At 39.4% G+C, this 19,861-nt stretch overlaps 1 protein-coding gene and 1 long non-coding RNA gene across 6 annotated transcripts in view; one reads left to right on the forward strand and one right to left on the reverse strand.

The window, feature by feature from the left end:
- The first annotated feature begins 11,069 nt into the window (after positions 1 to 11,069).
- LOC105713989 (uncharacterized) lies at positions 11,070 to 17,953 on the forward strand. Its single transcript, XR_001106705.3, has 2 exons — positions 11,070 to 15,382; positions 17,018 to 17,953. It is a non-coding gene; the product is annotated as an uncharacterized LOC105713989 (long non-coding RNA).
- Positions 12,904 to 19,861, reverse strand: part of SNX10 (sorting nexin 10) — a 76,010-nt gene continuing 69,052 nt past the window's right edge. For all 5 annotated transcript variants that reach the window (XM_021670144.2, XM_021670145.2, XM_064380530.1 and 2 more), the window contains exons 6-7: positions 15,213 to 15,425; positions 12,904 to 14,757 (exon numbers count right to left, since the gene is read on the reverse strand). In XM_021670144.2, the coding sequence (XP_021525819.1) occupies positions 14,676 to 14,757; positions 15,213 to 15,425 (295 nt within the window). In that variant the 3' untranslated portion in view covers positions 12,904 to 14,675. The remainder of the gene's footprint in view (positions 14,758 to 15,212; positions 15,426 to 19,861) is intronic.

The raw sequence follows: 19,861 nt of genomic DNA on the forward strand, positions 1-19,861 counted from the left end.
TCAGTATTACACCCATTTTACAGGTAAACAAGCCAAGGCTCCAAAGTTTAGAGAGTTACTCAAATTTACATAACTAGCAAATTAGTAACTGGCAGGACTGGAATTCAAACACTCATACTTGACTCTAAATCCCAAGAACCTCTACACCATAATCCTGTGCAACATTCCCAAGATGTAATGGCCTCGGCCATATTTTACCCCTCAGCAGCATCTGACCCTGCCGGCTGTGCTGCTCTGGAAGCCCTCTGCTTTCCTTATTCTTGGGGATTGCTCTTTGATTGGGTTTCTGCCAGTTAGATTGTCTCAGTCACTTCCAGGGTCTCCTCTTCCCAGGTCTTTTGTCTACCCTCTTCTATCTCTGCCATCACTGAGCAATCTCACCCACTTCCACTCCTTCATTCAGTCATTCATTCGACAAATATACTTTGAGCACTTCCTATGTGGCAGGCACTAGTCTAGGCATGTGAGATACCACCGTGAACAACGGCCTATCTCCCTCCTCAGATAAAGCTTATATTGTCGTGGGGATGCGGAGGACATAGATAAAAACAAATAGAGATCTATTTAGATTCAGGTGATTGATGCTATGAGAATACAAAGCAGGGAGGAGAGATGGGGAAGGTAAGGAAAAGGGAATTAAGAAGGAGATTGCAATTTGGGGTATATGAAGTCCTCACTGAGATAACATTTGGGAAAGATGTCCTTCATCACTTCTCTCAGAAGATTTCTAAATGTTCCCCTCTACCTCTCACTCTATTCCAACCTCACATTTTTACCTCTGGGCATATCATCTCTTCCTGTACCCACATCCTGGCTCCACCTGAATTCATCCTCCCCTTCTCTTCCTTCTGTACCTCTTCCTGTACTTCCCACCCTCATTAATAGCACCACCATTCTTTATACCACGATATGCACCCAGTCAAGAAATATATAAGGGGAACCTTCTAAGGGAATGCACTATTGTATTCTAGGTGCTAAGAGAATGCATTGGTTTTATAAGAGCTATTTTCTCCTTGAAAGACCATATAGGGTATTAGAAACAGATCCGATTCTGTGTTCAATCCCACCTTTTCCATTAATCAGCAGTAGATTTATCTACACAATGAGAATAATGGTACCCACTTTCTATTAATGTTAAAGTAGTCCCTCCTCATCCAGTGGCGTACATTCCAAGACCCCCAGTGGATGATTGAAACCTCAGATAGGCTGAACCGCATATATACTGTTTTTTCCTATACGTGCATACCTGTGATAATGTTTAATTTATAAATTAGGCACACTAAGAAATTAACAACAATAACTAATAATAAGATAGAGTGGTTATAATGATATACTGTAATACAAGTTATGTGAATGTGGTCTCTTTCTCAAAATATCTTCTTGTACCGTACTCACCGACTTTTGGACCACAGTGGATAGCCAGTGACTGAGACCTCAGAAAGCAACTGGGGGAGCTAATAGGGATTAAATGCAACCGCACAGGTAAAGTCAGCAAGTGAGCAAATGAATGAATAAATTAGTGAATGATATGCTTACTGCAGTGCTTATGAGGACCCACTCCCTTCATCGCTCAGCTCTATTACCTTTGATGTGGGCTCCATTTTCAAGCAGTGGCAATATGAGCTTCCCAGAGTTCCAGGCTTTCATCCTATCCAGCCACCCCAGAGGAGGAAAGAGTTCTTTTCTCAACAGTAGCACAAAACTCATTAGTTTTGACTGGGCATGTGACCACTTCTGAACCACTCATTACTTGGGCCAATCAGAAAATACAATTGCTCTTATTGACTAGACTTAGGTTACAACCCCCTGTGGAGATGCAGGTTGACTCAGGTTCACTCAAACCACTGGGACTGAGAGTGGAGAGGGGTGGTCCCTGAGAAATATCAAGAGTCTTGCAGGAAGAGAATGGATATTGGGCAGGTAAAACAATGGATGTCCACTACTCCCAACTACGGCACCTGATTCATTCTGTCTTGCATTATAGTTAGATGTTTTCATGCGTGTCTGCCCTCAGATTGAGAGCTTCAAAGAACAAGGGCTGAAGGTTTGTTATTACCTATCTGTTGGAGGACCCAGCTCAATCTTCTGAATACCACACATGCTCAATAAAGGTTTTTAACATGAATTGATTCATTACACTAGTGTAAACTATTTCTTCTTTTGCATATTTTAAGTTCTGTGGTGTCTTGTTCTCTTCTTATTACATGGAAATACATAAAATCTAAAACACACATACACTTTATAACACCTTAAAAGACATAGGTTTCTAACAGCAGAAGCAAATACACCATCTTCATAATTTAGACATATATTGACTTTCTCTCCTCTAAAATCTTTAACTCAGCCAAGTTTACACAGGTGAGAAAAAGAGCAAGAGTGGTGGTGCCTCTCTAAGCCACTTCACTTTGCCATTCTGTTTTCGTTCAGCAAATGCTGAATTTGCTGAAAATTCGAGTGCATAAGATTTGCAAGACTTGCCCTGCAGCCCTCACAAGGTATCATTATGCACTGGGCATCAGTCATATTTCACAAAAGTGTAGAAATGACCTTGGTCTTCCTCTGAACCATGTAATTTCAACCTCTATGGCCTTTTTCAAGGATACCTCCTCAAATTCTGTAATCCCAAGGGTGGCATTCTCTCCTTCCTCCTGGGTACATGGCTGCCCAACTAGAGACATGTCCCAGCCTTGCTTGTGTCTGGTGTGACCATGTAACTGAGTTCTCACCAAGTGATGTGATGATGCGTACAACTTCCAGATCATCTTCTTAAAGATGTCTAAGATTTGATTTTAAATAATGCAGCAAAGCAGTGGGGCATATTTGGGGGATATAAATAATACAAGTTCGACACATGAAGGTAGCTGTTTAAGCTCAGTGGTAGACGCATGGGAATATCTTATACTGCATTATCCCTACATTTGTGTATGTTTAAAAATCTGTATTGAAAAATAAGTTATGCCAGGCATGATTGCTCATGCCTGTAATCCCAACACTTTGAGAGGCTGAGATGGGAAGATGCTTGTACCCAGGAGTTTGAGACCACCCTGGGAGAAACACAGTAAAACCCCCATCTCTACAACAGATAAAATTAGCTGGGCATGGAGGCATGCACCTGTAGTCCCAGGTACTCGGGAGGCTAAAATGGGACAATTGCTTGAGCCCAGGAGGTTGAGGCTACAATGAGCCAAGATTGCACCACTGCACTCCTGGGTGGCAGAGTGAGACCCTGTTTCAAAAAAAAAAATTAAAAGGTGCTTTCTCCAGTTGTGTTCTCTCCTTTCCTTTATCCTGGTTAGAAAGAGGAGCAATCCTGGAAATCACGTGTTAAGGATGGCAGAGCCACTCCTCCAACCTGGGTCCTGGGCGGCTTCCTGGAGCAGGGCTTGCTTACCTGCTTTGGAGAGTTACCTAAAAGCTAAGTCGATTTCTCCCTCATTGGAGCCATTGCCATCTCAGGTTTCTTTGTGACAGCTACAGCGTTGTCCAGGTGACTCTAGCTCATTTATTTCCATTTTATTTCAAACCGTCTCCTCTACTCTAACAGACAGTATAATCTTACCTGCCTTCACCAAACCTTTACTCATGTCTGGCTCTCTTATAGGTCAGCACAATGTTAGAGCTCAATAAATGTTTACTATGGTTACATTTTTGTTGTTTTGAGGTCAGGCTGAGTCACCAACTATAAAAATAACTAGACTCCACTAAGACAACTTAAATTAAACTGCTCACAATGCAACTCACTGTCAAAACCTTTCCACAAATTTCACATTTAAGTTTGGAGGTCATCATTTAACACAGTTATGTACAAACCTTTGATTCTGAAAAGAACCACAAATTAGAGCAAAACTTAGGATGATATACTAATGTTGAGAACATTTCAACTAGAAAATAAAAGGTTAAAGAAAACTTCATTTTTTAAAAAAAATATATATAAAATATAGTTGTGTTGTAAACCCTGCAAGTCGTCTCCAACCCACAAACACGTTTTGTCTTCCCCTCTCCAAATGCGGCACATTTCCACACAGCGTTTTAGGAGTTTTGAATTTCAGTGTGCTCAGATGGTAGCAGTGCCTCCTCCCTCCTGGTGGCCTCACACAAGGCCTCCTTACACATTTACCTTGAGGCCTGTGATCTGGCCATACATTGGGCTTAATGGGAGCAAGAGGCATGTAGACCAAATCATTTTCTAAAAAGAGTGGTTAATCCTCGTCATGGATTGCCACAGAAGGTCATAGACCCTTTCCTCGGTGGGCCTTAGAAATAAGGTGGGTTTTCACACAGTGGCTTTGGGGTGAGGTCCCCTGAAGGTCAGGGGATAAACTTGGTAGGTAGACCGACAAAGAGGAAAACAAAAATTGGATGCAAGGGTGTTCGTTACTACTAAACAAAATTAGGAGTTTCAGGAAAACCTTTTACACGGTTAGACTGCAGGCTTGTCTCTGATCACCACTGTGACAGCCGGTGTGCCCGTCCTCCACTCTCCCTCCCCTCCTCCACTACCCTACCTCCCCTCCCGCTACCTCCACCTCCCTCTGCCCCCATGCCCTCCACCCAGACTTCTCAGGAGAATTCCATCTTTGTCAGACTAGTTCCTAAGTGGCTGCAAAGGTTGGAATTAGAGTGGGGAGGGGCCGAGAGGACTGGGGACTGCCATTTCAGATTCACTCTGAGAGCTACTGGGAGAAAAGCAAGGAATAGATCTGGAGGGTTAAAGAAAAGGGGGAGAAAGACAAGAGCCAGAATGGGCTGGGTCTGGAAATTCAGAAAGTGGCTAAAGTTGTCGGGAGTTTGAAAAAAAGCTGAAGAGGAATGGGATAGAGATAGATATGTTGTTACGTGATGTATAGTAACATTTCAGTCAACAAACAGACCGCAGGTGCAACTGCTGCCTCATGAGTGTCATGGAGGTGCCCTCTACAGTATTTTTTTTTCTTTTGGAGATGGAGTCTCACTCTGTCGCCCAAGCTGGAGTGCAGTGGCATGATCTTAGCTCACTGCAACCTCTGCCTCCTGGGTTCAAGTGATTCTCCTGCCTCAGCCTCCCGAGTAGCTGGAATTACAGGTGCACAGCACCACAGCCAGATAAGTTTTTATATCTTTAGTAGAGGCAGGGTTTCACCATATTTGCCAGGCTGAACTCCTGACTTCATGGTCCACCCACCTCAGCCTCCTCAAGTGCTGGGACTACAGGTGTGAGCCACCGCGCCCGGCCTTATACAGTATTTTAACTGTATCTTTTCTATGTTTAGACCACTTATATTCACTATAGTGTTACAACTGCCTACAGTGTTCAGTACAGTAACATGCTGTACAGGTTTGTAGCCTAGGAGCACTAGGCTGGAGCCAGAGTGTGTAGTAGGCTGCGCCATCTAGGTTTGTGTAAGTACACTCTGTGATGTTCCCACAACAAAACTGCCTAACAACGCATTTCTCAGAACATGTCCCCATTGTTAAGCAATGCATGACTGTACAGTCCCCAATTTAGGGTGGTTTGACTTACGACTTTTTGACTTACAGTGACATGATAACAATATACATTCAGTAGAAACTATGTCAAGTTCACATACAACCATGCTGCTTCTCACTTTCAATATCGTATTTGAAAAATTACATGAGGTATTCAACACTAGATTATAAAATAGACTTCATGTTCGATGTTTTTGCCCAACTGCAGGCTAAAGTAAGTGTTCTGAATATGTATGTGTAAGGTAGACTAAGCTATGATGTTCAGTAGACTAGATACATTGAATTCATTTTTGATTTACAGTATTTTCTATTTACCATAGGTTTATTGGAACACAGCTCCATCATAAGTCAAGGAGCATCTAGTGGGAGTGAGAAAAGAGAAAAAAAGAAACAGAGGCTTTTAAGAAGTTTTAGAGGCCAGGCAAGGTGGCTCTCGCCTGTAATCCCAGCACGATCGCCTGAGTCCGGGAGTTTGAGACCAGCCTCAGCAACATAGCAAAACCCTGTCTATACCAAAAATACAAAAAAAATTAGCCAGGTGTGGTGGTGTGCATCTGTAGTCCTAGCTACTCGGGAGGCTGAGGTGGGAGGATGGCTTGAGACTGGAAGATTGAGGCCGCAGTGAACCACGATTGTGCCACTGCACTCCAGCCTGGGCAACAGAGCAAGACCCTGTCTCAAAAATAAATAAATAATAAGAAACTTAGTACCATACTCCCTGCCTCTTTGTAGAACCTGTTCTCTGAAGGGGAATCTTTCTCATTTCGTGATATCCACATGTTCCTTGCACTCTGGCCTCAAGAACACCCAGGGTGAATGCAAGTGCCCCTTAATCGTTTTCAGTAGAAATCCAAAGTACTATAGAGTCAAGGGATCACTGTTTAGCCTCTCTTTTTCGAATCAGTTTAGGAAACCTGTGCACGATATCCCTACACACAGATGCATACACACACACGTGTGCACACACACATGCACACATACACTCTCTCTCTCTCTCTCTCTCTCGCTCTGTCTCTCAGAGATTCACGTGAATTGTTTTTTTCTTGACGGTCTTGCTCTGTTGCCCAGGATGGAATGCAGTGGCACGATCACGGCTCACTGCAGCCTCAACCTCGCAGGCTCTGGTGAGCCTCCCACCTCAGCCCCCCAAGTAGCTGGAACCATAGACGTGAGCCACCACACTCAGCTAATTTTTGTATTTTTTTGTAGACACGGGGTTTTGCCACCTTGACCAGGCTGGTCTCAAACTCCTAGGCTCCAGTGATCAGCTTGCCTTGGCCTCCCAGAGTGCTAGGATTACAGGTTCGAGCCACCGAGCTGGCCTAACCGTGAATATTACCATATGAAAGGCACTGAGAAATCCTACAGAAAAATTGTTAAACTTTGTTTAGCCTAACATGTCCAAAATGTAACTGGCTGTGGAAACCTCCATCCTACTTGCCCCTGTTTCTTTTTAGTAGACTTACTAGCGTTCCTCAGAACTAGCACCATAGGGAACACCTTTACGACGTTCTGTATCCAGTCTTTTTATTGTACTGATGAGGAAATTGAGGTCCAGAAGGGTTGGGAGCTGCCTTTCGGTATGTGCCAGCTGCAGAGCCAGAACCTGATTCACAAACATCCTTCTAAATCAATACTCTCTCCAGTAAATCACACTTCAGTATGTCTATTCCATACCTCTGATATATAAACAGTACACACAGCACATGAGTTGATAGCCTTGCAATTGCCAACTTACAAATCACCCTTTAAAAAAAATACAAAGAAATCGCTAGGTGAGAGCTGAGATCATGTATACAAACTTGAAGTGTGTTTATACACACTATTAATCGCCCTTGTCATGGTTTATACTAGTTATCCAAGCCTTGCTGGTATCAGTTGTTTATTCTCATTGCCTTGTCACTAAAATAATACCAATAACAACTATTAGCTCCCTTTTTGCTCTCAATGTGAGGGATAATATTAATATTTGATGCAAATTTCTAGCATTTATCTTTATGCATTCATTTAAGTGGAGTCAAAACTAAAAAAAATCACTTGTTAACAATATAATCAAAAACAAATCTTTATACTGAGCACTTCATTGATAGATCAAATCCCATTATCACTAACTAAAAGGAAAATCCTTTACTTTAAAATTTGGTTGAAATTGAAGCAATTTTCGAAAAAGAAAAGAAGGAAGTGAGGAGGGTGGAAATCTTTGTTTCTGAAGGGGTTATAACTATTTGTCGTATTAAAAAGTAAATTATGTTTGACTGTAAACTTTAAAAGGTAGGTAGCACACAAATTTTTTTAAAGAATACATTTCAAAAGCAGTCAGTACCCAACTTTAAAGAGTATTTATGAATAACAACACATTAGGAAAGATCGATTGGACCTTCTAGGAAGTTAAATATTAAGTGCCTGTGATCTGTATTTGTTACCTAAGGCTTCTTAATCAGGAGAAGAAGGCAAATGATACCCTGCAAATGTTTCTAGCATGCAACTTGGCTTATCTCCCTGTATTAATGATCCTTAGGGCAGCTGTTATATTAACCTTATCACATAGTACAGCAATAAGGGAAAACTATTGTGAAGGATGGAAAAAAAAACCATTTTGTTTAATCTCTGGGACCTTTTTTGAGCCTAGCAATTTTCCAATTGTCAAAGGTGGAAAAAAAATGAAAGTGAAACTTTTACTGAGTTTATTTACAATCTCAAAGAAGAAACTGGATATTTCCAAATGGTTGATTCAGTAAATATCATACAACTTGAAGAGGACACAGATTAAATTATCGACAAAATGCTCATTATGTGAGTTCTGGGTTTCATGGGGTCCACTAGGGAACTCCCACCAGGAATCAGAAATTGGCGCCTGAGAAAGGCAGTCTCTCCTTCAGGGCTCAGAACTGCTCATTTGTGGATATGACATTACCAAAAAAAACTTCCATTTGCCGCTTTTAAGACTTCTGTCTCCTTCTTCATACAGTCTCTATGTGCACACAGAGGAAATGCAGAGGCTCTGTCTTTTAATCCCTCTTTAACTTGGATAATACCAAACCTGACCCTGACACCATTCTACCTTCTCTTCTCTCATGGTGTTGAGAAAGCACCTAACTCTATGATTGCAATTAATGTTTTGTTCAACTACAAATGCTTGAGCTCAACCCACATACTAGCAGAGTGAACACAAGCTCCTTCCATTCCCTCAGCTAGGTAATATGCTTTTTCATTTTTTTTTCATTATCCCTTTAATGCAGAGCAGGGCTACTGATTAGCAAGAGGCAGTTTGACTCCAGCAATAGGTCTTCTTCACTAAGCCTCACTGTCATGGAAATTCCAGCTGCTACAAGAATAAGAGGCTCAATCCATATTTGCCAGCTCTAATATGAAATCTGTCAGAGCCCAAATTAATGAGTTCCAAATTCCTTACATCACGATAACAGGTTAAGACTGGTCAATTAATTACATAAATCCTTCCCGATTCATTGTGCGTTTGCAGCCCAGATTGTGTCTTACATTACTCCATGACACAAGGCCTTTTGGCTCCTGTTGTTCCGCAGAAAGGCCCCATTTAAGTGGAGGCTGCCTGCCACGGCAAAATGTTAAATGTCACACGTTAAATTTGCACTTTTCTGTAATTGCTTTTGTTAAAAAAAAAAAAAAATTAAACGAAAGCACAGGGCTCCCAGTACACCGACATGCAGAGGGCTGGGATTGTACTGCCTGGATCCCAGGGCAGGTCAGCCTGTGTTTTACCTCTAACAGTTAGCACATGCTCCCTGATGCTGGGTCCTCTGTAAGCAGTGGAACCCAGAACGTGCATATTTGTGAAAATAAGCCAAGTTTCCCTAAGATCTAAGATTCTTGTCTTTATGAATGTATTAAGATAGGATTCTCTACATAGCCAGCTTCCCTTGTCTACCAGTAAAACTATGGAATATCTTAAACACTGTTGATCTAAGCACTTTTCGGAAGTATGTGCATATTGTATTTGCATAGGCCTTTGCCTTCAAAAAAAAACAAAAAACAAAAAAGATATTCCGGATGGCTTTGCTATTGGGATTTGTCCCTGTAACACACCTACAGAGTGGATTAACTGAGGACCTCAAAATCAACCAGGCCAAATCTTTTCCTTTTTAAAACATCACAATGTGCTTGGAATCACAGCTAGTTAGAATTCAACCTGGATGTTGAAGATTCCTAGCGTGGTCTCTCACCTCACTACATTTCTCTGTGGACTTTCATGCACTGGAAACGGTTCCAGTTGTATTTCCTGAACCATCTTATTGCGGGATAGGGGTTCTGCGAATACACGAGCGAGCAAACGATGCTCCTAAGTATAACCGACACCTACGTAGGGAGCAGGTTCTTTCTACTTGGGAGCCCTAACACCACTCCACTACGCGGGGAGCTCGCCAGACTCAAACAAGGGCGCGTTCTGCAGAGGGCGGCTGCAGCCTCCGCACTGGCCCGGCAGCGCCCCCTCCTGTCCTCCGGCGGCCTGGCACCTGACGTGTTACCGGCTTTCTCCAGGGACTAGAACACAGTCCTTCTTAAGGGATCTCAGCCTAAAGCGGAAGTCAAACTTGTATCTCCCCGCTTGCAGCCCCTACACACACACACACACGCCCGCGCACACAAACACATAGCACCCTGACCCAGGCCCGTTTCTGGACCTGGAGCCACGCACTTCTTCCCCAGCAGCACAGTCCCGCCGCCAGGCGCGACTGTCCCCTCCCTCTCCAGACGGGAGGGGACAGGTTAACGCGGCCGCGCGCCCGCTGGGCAGGTTTTAGCCTCTTGGGGGCCTACAAGGGAAAGGGGTTAACTAATGTGTGCGGTGAGTGTGCAGATGACAAAATTTAGGGCGTGGAGAGTTTGCCCGGCCCCACCGTATTCGCTCGCGGGAACCCTCGGGGGCTGGGCACCACCGGGCCAGGGCAGCACGTTGTCGCCCCTCCTCGGGCCGGGCGCGAGCGTCTACAGAACAAAGCCTGGAGTCCAGCCCCGGCCCCGGCCCCGGCCCCCGCGCGGCCGCCCCTAGCCCAGCCCCCGGGCGGCAGGGCCCAATCCACGCGCGCTCTCTAGTCCCGCGGGGCCCTGGAAGCCGGGACACGCGGAGGTCCACAGGGTCATCGGCGTTCACAGCAGCCTCCCACACCAAGCGCACCACCCGGAGCCCCTCTGCACGAGCTCTGCTTATGCTCTTTTCCCCAGCAGCCAGACTCGTCACGGTAGCGCGGGAAGGGGCCTCGCAGGCCGGTCTGCAGCAGGTGCGGCCGAGAGCCGCAGGCCGCGCGGTAAATCGCTGTCTCTTTGCGGTCGTTGTTCTCACTCACCGCCCGCCGCCCCCTCCACCAAGGTTTTTTTTTTTCTTTCCGCCGCGCAGTTGCCATGGGTTACCAGAGCGGTTGCCATGGGTTACCGGACCGAGGCCGGCTGGCTCGCTACCTGCCGCCCAGTCGCCGCCGCCGGCAGAGCTGTCCGGGTGGGAGGCGGCGGGAGCGCGCGTGTGCGGGACGCGGCGCGGGGGATGCGCGCGGGCCGCGGAGGCGCTGCAGCCAACAGGCGGCCGAGGTTGCAGCCGCCGGAGCGCCACCGCCAGTGGGGTGGGGGGCAAAGCTATAAAGAAGGCCCAGAGGTAAGAAACTAACAAAAACACAACCACAAGTTATGCCCGTGCTGTGCCTCTAGCAGCAAAGACAAGCGGTGTGGGCATTTGGATGAATCTACACTTCTCGTCGGGGGAGAAAGGGTATTTTCCTCTTTAGCATAAGCCATTTGCATAGTGTCTTTAGACCAGAGTTTAATTTCAGGAGGAAACTGTAGCTTAATGGGTTTCTCTCTCTCTCTCTCTCTCTCTCTCTCTCTCTCTCTCTCTCTCTCTCTCTCTCCTCTCTCTCTCTCTCGCTCTCTCTCTTTCCTCTATATCTTTTGAAAAGAAGTCTTTGGAATCGTGGAGAAAGAGAAAGGGTCATTAACTATCAGAGTTTGCGCAGCTAAAAAATTAGTGTCCAATGCACTGCTCATGATCTAGAAAAGTTTCCAGTAAGACTGAAGCGCAATTGTGTCTGCTAAAAAGGACAATGGTGACTGGTTTGTAAGATGCATAAATAATAGAACCAAAGTCCTCTGTATATATAGCAAATGTTAAAGAAATTGTTGCTTATTTACATCCTTCTGACATTTTTGAACTCCACTCTATTAAAATTATTTTCTTATGACCTTTATTTGCAAAGAAAATTCTATGCTTTGAATGTCAAATTGCAGTAACTAATTTCAGACAGTATTTTGTATTTGAAAATGTGTTTATATATAATCAACTAAGAAAAGGTCTGTATTCCAAACAAAAACACAGAATTGTATTGAAATAAATTGTTTCCTTCATTGAAAAGATGTTTCGTTGTATTCATAGGATACCAGCTAATAATTTCAATATAAAGAAGAAGACTATTTAGAAACAGAATAAGCTTTGTTTTTTTTTTGTTTTTTAAATGTTGAGGCCTCTAATGAAAAAGGGTCTTCTTTTACAGCTCAAATACTGAAAGCCTTATTTGTACCACAGTAGCTCAATCATAAGGAGGCACCCAAAAAATACAAACCAAATTCAAAACAACATCCAGTTTACTGTTGGATATAACAGTGATTGTGGCCAGGCTAAATGAATTTGTTTAACTTCTTAACTGTCATAAAAGAAAATTTGTTCTTTTACTTTATACTGCATATCAGTTGTTTGTATTTAATTATTCAATAAAATGTGGACTAGGTTTGAAAAACTAGTAAGATACTTAATATCTTAAGGGATAATATCTGCTTAAAAATAAATACTTGTTTTTCCCTAGTAATTTTCAAAACTTGAAATTTCAACTAGAATTAAGTAACTTTCTTTCAAGTGAGACTTTATAAGAAGCCTAAGTAACAGGTTGTTGACTTTCACTGTTGACACCTTTGGGTTACATATAAATCTGGTTCTACAACAAAACACATAAATTGGCTTTATAGGTGAATAGTTTACCCTTTCAGAATTAGCCGGGGAAAATGCCATTTTGCTGTATTGTAATAATAAAGAATCCAGGATTACAATTCTTTACATTTAAGTCACATTAAAAATAGTGTTAAACATCTATTCTATTCAGGTTAATTACAAAAAGTAATTATTTTCTTTTTCCTAAAGAAAGCTTTATAAAAATATGCCAGAGAAAAATAAGAGATGAAGCAAGAAAACCATTGGGAATTGAAGTTCATCTAAATCTCTCAGCTGCAAAAAATCAGTTTTCAGAAACCAGTGTGTGGACACCAAAACAACTGAACCAAGGCTAAAAGCCTCAAATATGTATAACTATAATGAATATCAAACCATGTTTTACCATATTTCACCATCAAAAAATTCAAAAACACTGAGTTTTGGTCTAAGGCAGAATATATTCTCTTGTATAAAATAAGTGATCCAGCAAATTTGATTTTTTTCACGTTTAATGTAAAAATGATGAACTCATGACATTTACATACCAAATATTAGGCATTACTTAATGTTAATTTTGATGGCTATGATACATTATCTAAAAATAATACGACAATTGGTGGCACAGTATGTGTTTTTCAAAACAGCTGTAAAACAAATGTCAACTCAAATACATATTGCTGAAAAGATGAGGATCGCTCTTAAATGCCTGGATGGCACAAACTTTACATATTAGCATGGTAAGAAATTGCTAAATATTTTCTTTTCCTGTATTAAAATAATGAAGATCTAAGACACATTAAATCAAAATATTTACCAAAATTTAATAATGTTTTAGACCAAAGAAAAAAGGACAAATTAAAGAAATCATTCTTATTCCGAATTTAATTTTTTAAATGTTAGTTTTTAGTTTTGTTAGCTTTTTTTTCTGTTGGCTCTTTGAAACAAGCATTGTAAAGACTTTTTAATAATACAATAACTTTTAAATTCCTAGTGAAAATGAAAAGGTTGCTTTTTGTAGCAGCTCTGGCCACTCTCCAATTAGGCTGGGTAACATTTAATTAAAGCAACAAGTTATCCTAGTTATCTGAAAATATCTTTTTGTTAGTTTCACAGAAATATTTTGTACCATTCAACATGGAAGAAACTTGGGTAATTATCTCACGAAAATTCTGCCTTATCTGAAATCTGAAGTTCAAAACAGTTTATCTAAGGTACCTTTGGGACACTAAAAAAAAAAAAAAAAAGACATTTTATAAAATTATACTAGTCTTCAAGTGGATGCTTTAAAAGAAAGGGCTTTTTTAATGAATATTTCTGAAATTAGCAAGTTGACATCCTTTTCTAAATTATGGGAATATTTATTGGTAAAATTAAATTTATTAATTTTTATAAGATCTTTCCACTGATTTAAGTAATAAGTAACCACCACTGATACTGAAAGTTATCTAGTGATAAGAAATTGCACATTTAGTCAGAAAATAAATCATTAACCTGTAGTTCTAATTATGTGATAATGAAAACAAATGATTCGTCTCCAGAAACCATTTGGTGAAGCTGATTTTGGACAATGAAAATGTCTTTCTGAATCTGTATATTGCAATTATAAGTAATATTACTAGCATTATCTATGTTTTTTTCTAAGATGTAAACATTATTTTAATATGTCTCTACTCATAAGATACATTTCCATCTAAGTGTGAAACAGAATACTGGAAAGGTTAAATACTCTTAAAATAATTCAGTCAAACACCCAAAAGCATAGTGTTTTGCCAGTGCATGGGAGGTATCCACAAAATATCAGCCACATGTCTAAGAGAGGCAGTCTCGTCTATGCTGTTACTCTTCATAGTGGTTAATAACATATACACCGTGTTTACAGTAACACTGCCCCATTGATACAAGAAGAAATGCTGTATCTTGATTTTAAATGCTACTTATTTACCTATCTTTTTAAATTCAATAAAGCCAACTAGGTTTTTTTAAACATGTAAGTCATTTCATTTGAGGGCAAGATCTTGTTTACCAATAATGTCTGCCTATAAAGGATCTTATTACATTCACAGGATTTTTAGCTTTACACAGCAGCTTACCTAAAATAAGACAACATAAAAATACCATTAATAAACAACCCAACATCTTTAAGAATTTAAATACCTAACATCATGACAGTGAGCTTTAGGTATGAATATATTGTTACGAAGCTATCTTCTCTATGACTGGACATAATTTGCTGTTCCTAAGATAGTAACATTAGAATTATTTTTCAGGATTCCTGTGGAGCTGTATTTACTTTACATCCATGTGAACTGTTGTCATCACTACTGTGTCCAAGCCCAGAGGATGAACTGGAAAAGAAGAGAGGGGGAAAATAATAAAAAGAGGAAATTGGTTTTCACAACACACTCAAAGCCTGAGTAACAGAGGAGAACTTTAATTATCTCCAGTCACAAAGAGAGACAGGAAATTTGGACTTTTAATTAGCCATTTGGAGTGCAGTTGGGTATTTTTTTAGCTAGATAATTTAAACGCGAATAATTCAAGTCTGACTAAATGAAAGTCACATAATCAGAATGCAAATAATTGAATTTCTACTGCATTCATTAATTCAGTGTGGAGGTGTGTGTGAAGACTACTATGATGAGCTGTCACAGCTCAATAAAATCTCAGTCAATTAATTTTTTCATTATCTTAGTATTACATCAACAAAAAAGGGAAGTGTGTACATTTATCTATACACATGCATATGTGTACTATGTGTTATATAAATACATATACATTAAATCAAAATGCAAGGAAATACCTTTCTGAATCATAATCTATATCATTTTCTTTTTTTCCTTCTTCATCTTCTTCAGGGAAACGTCTGTTCATCAAGGCAAACTTGTGAATTGCTTCTTCCACAGAGTACTTAGTCTGCCCCGAAACACACGCCTCAATGTCTTCTGAATTCAGATGGCTCTGTAAGAAGAGGTGAAGGCTGCTATCTGAAAGCAAAAGTGCATTCTGTAGGACTCTATATATAAAAAAAAGGAAAAATAATTGGTGAACAGGATGGTCAATGATAGGGCAGAAGAAAGAAAAATCATTAGAAATGTACCACTGAAGTTAATTTCTCTACTGTGGTAAACTTTGCATCAATTATGGGCTCTGCCCATTAAAGGGAGGAAAGCATATGTTAACTTTTATTCAATTATTTGGAAATTTAGGTGGGTAAAAAAATGCAGCTAATAGTTAAGAACATCTGTTAAAAGAATAACTTCAAGGACATTTCTTCAATTTAACCATCTGTTATTACCATGTGGATTAATTATGGAAATATTTTGCTTATATAGTCATAGAAATTTTATTCTACTTTAAAAAAAATTTACTGCCAACAGCATGTCAATTCAGTGATCTTTATGGGATAGGCTGTCATGAAACATCAAAACTTTCACTGCTATTAAAAATTATATGAAGAGGTTGATACACTTCTCAGCATAGTTTATATTTTAAAACTTTACAAGTATAGTTATATATTTAAGTGCATGTTTACAACAGCTCATAAGAGAGATGGGTTTTTTTTTAATACTTAAGGTTGACTAGAAATTTCTCCAAAATCTTTGGCGGCACTGAATCTCTGTGTTGTCAAAATGAGCAACCAAATAAAATTGATCCCAGCCAACTTTACCATATACATAATTAAAATATGATAATTTAGTAATGAGTACATACTGCTCTTCCCACATTCAAGATCAAAGTTTACAAAGACAGAACAGATTTCAACCAGGGGATCAGAACTACATGGAAAATTAAAAACTATCCTGTAGTTTTTAATTTAAAATCTATAGATGCTCAAATTCATATCATCAGTGAATTTGTTTTCTCTGAAATTCACATCTTAGAATATGAAATCAAATCAAAGTACACCTTTATATTTAAATAAAAACTGGTTTATCTTTTTAGCAAAGATGTTGACATATGATAATTTAGTCTCTACTAACAGTTCAATAATTATGTAAGAGGACACACTAAGACCAGATATAGGGGACAAAACTAAAACACTAAAACCCAAGTATAATTTTGTCCAACAAAAGATTTTTCCGATATAATGATCTATGAAAAATAGATCATGTATTTCAGACCAAATGAACCTTGCCTTATACGCTGCTTGTTTAAATAAGTAATAAGGAAAGTAAATCTCCTTTGACCATTAATATCGATTTAGTGAAAATCTTAAGGTCATTAGAATACCAAGTCCTTTTCTACAAAATAAAACAATTATTTCTTAAAGAAGGCAAAAATGCCTAAAAATGCACAGTATTCAAAACCTAGTTGTCTCTTTGCTTCAGCAGGTTTACAGTTTGAGAAAATATTCTTTACTGGTCTATTAAAAGGAAAAGGAAAACTTTTGTGCTTTTTAAAAGGCAAAACCTCAAGCAAAGCAGCTAAATCCTTCCTTTTCCTTCTGTGTCCTCGGCCCTGGGTCCTCCCAGAAGATGACCATGTCACATGATAATGATGAATTTATCAAGTACAAATAGCTAAGTAGTAAATCCCTTTTACTACTCTTTGAGATTTATTTTCTACATTTACAAATGTTTACCATTCTTGTTTTAAATACTTCAGATTAAGAGAAGAGTTATAGAGCAACAGCCATTAATATGAACATGGATTGTGAAGTCTGTGAAGTCTGAGGAGTGTTTCCTGTGGCCTCTGTCAGCGGTTTCCTGCCTGCCCTAAGTACAAGGAACTGTTCATAGGATTGTACTCACTGCTTTGTTTCTGTTGGAAATGTGTTTTATTTTCTTTATAAAATAATGGGTAATCTTTAAAATTGATTTTAGATGGTTTGAGGCATTACACCACAAAAGTAATGAGCACTAATGCCAATGATATTGGACACAAATTCATTTTAGCTTTATTTCATGTCTGAAGCAATTCTACTGAGCCTTGAACCGCTCACGTACTGTTATTAACTCACTAGTTACTTAACACATGGGTACAGCAAACAAAAGTGATCAGAGTCCAGGTTGATCGGGACCTCAAGGCTACTGTCCTTTTTCTTGAGCTATAATTCAATTTCCAATTTTACTGTACATTAGACTCATTATTTCCGAGTTTTCTTTTCTGCTCAATACTGCCATCTGGGGGACACACAGATGAAAAGAGAAAGGGCCAGGCCCACCCAGCTCACAATTCGAAAGAGGGAGAAAGATGTGGCTGGGGAAGGAACATCTGAAGCCCTTTAGGCCTACAGTTCAAACCAGTGAGTGGGACAGGCACAGTTTTGGTTTTTGAATCCCCTCTGTTTCTCTGTCTAAATTCATGCCACCATACTCCATGATTATGAGTTATAAATAAGCAAAAATAATTTTAAATGTATTTATATGCTTTTAATTTTATAGTCAGATAGTTCATTCTGAAATTTAAAATGAAAACATTTGAGAGTGTCTTCCCATCTGGTTAGGTGAGCATAATTAATTTATTTTGAGTACTATTTTGCTTACTATCAGAGAGGGCTGTGACTGTCACCATCATACTATTAAATCCTATTTTTTCTTAGTCATGTTTGTGCCATATTTTCCACAAACAAATCTAATAGCAGAAAATCAATTTCAAACTTAATATAAAGAGTACTCTGTAAAACAGTCAACAAAATGTCATTTGTAGAAACCTCCATTTTAAAAGTACATGATTTTCAAACCTTTATAAAAGGAATAAAAAATAGCCTATAGGATTTTAAAGGAATTTCTAAAAAGATATTTATAGTGCAGATCAGAAGTTATTCCTTTCCCCATAACAATTTCAGACTAAACAAAGCAAAATCTGTTTTTTCCTTGAAGTGGAACCAGTTGAAAATCAGTTTTCCTCAATGTGATTTTATTAGATGTATTGTATGTTAGTTTAGCTGAGAACAATATATAGCTATGCAAAATAATTTCACCCTAACTAAGGATGTCCTGGATCTACTGAACTCAATACAGTGATATATATACACATCTGTATAGTATATGGAAAGTTAGCAGTCTGATGTAGAAAAAAAAATTGACTCAGCTTGTTTAGCTCTTAATATAAGAAAAAATAAAACCTACAAATCTTCATTGAAGACATTCATGATCTGTGCTGTGGTGCCCTCTATTGAACACAAAGACATAAAAATCATGTGTGTGTAAAACTAGTCACATTTCAACAGTAGCCTTTTGTAAAAAAAAAAAAAAAAAATTCCTTAATATTTGAAGAAATACAAAACCGTGATATAAAAGTTTAAACTGTAGGGTAAATGTAATTGTATTAATGGGATGAATTCAGTAAAGAAAGGAAGCTGGCTCCCAGTCATGAATAAATCTGTTCAAACCTAAATTGAAAATCCCTTTCAACCTAAAAATTAGTAAGAATTTCATTTTTCATAATTGAAGACTTAGAGTTTGTATTTTTTAGTCTGTAACTTTCTTTTCATAACTATTAGAAATGACTTTAAATTTATAATTACTCCAGAGCAAGAATACAAAAAGGAGATTATAGTCAAGACTGAAGCAAAATGAATATATTTGAATATATATTTCACAATCATACCAAATGTAGCCAGCATTTAAGAGTACTGCTCATTTTAAATTTGCCAGGTCCTGGGATTCATATAGTACCTCCACCTTTCCTATAATTTCTTTATCTATAAAACTGAGATAAGACCCAACTCCTAAGATTTTTATAAGTACCGAGATTAAAGCATGTAAAATGCCAAACATGTAGAAAGTGTTCGATAGGCCGGGCGCGGTGGCTCAAGCCTGTAATCCCAGCACTTTGGGAGGCCGAGGCGGGTGGATCACGAGGTCGAGAGATCGAGACCATCCTGGTCAACATTGTGAAACCCCGTCTCTACTAATAGAAAAAAATTAGCTGGGCATGGTGGTGCGTGCCTGTAATCCCAGCTACTCAGGAGGCTGAGGCAGGAGAATTGCCTGAACCCAGGAGGCGGAGGTTGCGGTGAGCCGAGATCGTGCCATTGCACTCCAGCCTGGGTAACGACAGCGAAACTCCGTCTCAAAAAAAAAAAAAAAAAAAAAAGAAAGTGTTCAATAAATGGTAGAAATTATTCTTATTTGGCACCTAGTCAAAGAAACAATTTTCTAATTCCGCTACAAAGATCAGTGCTTTCTTATTAAATATGTAACATTTCACAAATTATCTTAAAGAAAAATAGGTGTATATACACATATACAAAGACATTGTGGTCTCAAAAGATTTGAACATATTTAGTGCTTCCAGTTCATAACTTCAAAACTTACATAAAAGCCAGGCTTTAAAAATACATGCTAAAACCCTACATACAAGCAGATTTCCATGTTTTAATGCTGTGGTTCCTAAAATTCCTCTACAAACAAGGTGCAGGCTATTGATGGCTGGCCCTACTTAAGAGGTAACCAATGGGGCCTCACAGGATGTCAAGCTGGGGCCAAGACACACAACGTACAC

This window comes from Aotus nancymaae, unplaced genomic scaffold (assembly GCF_030222135.1).
Source record: "Aotus nancymaae isolate 86718 unplaced genomic scaffold, 86718_ANA_hifiasm-v0.15.2.pri h1tg000025l, whole genome shotgun sequence".
Taxonomy (NCBI): Eukaryota; Metazoa; Chordata; class Mammalia; order Primates; family Aotidae; genus Aotus; species Aotus nancymaae.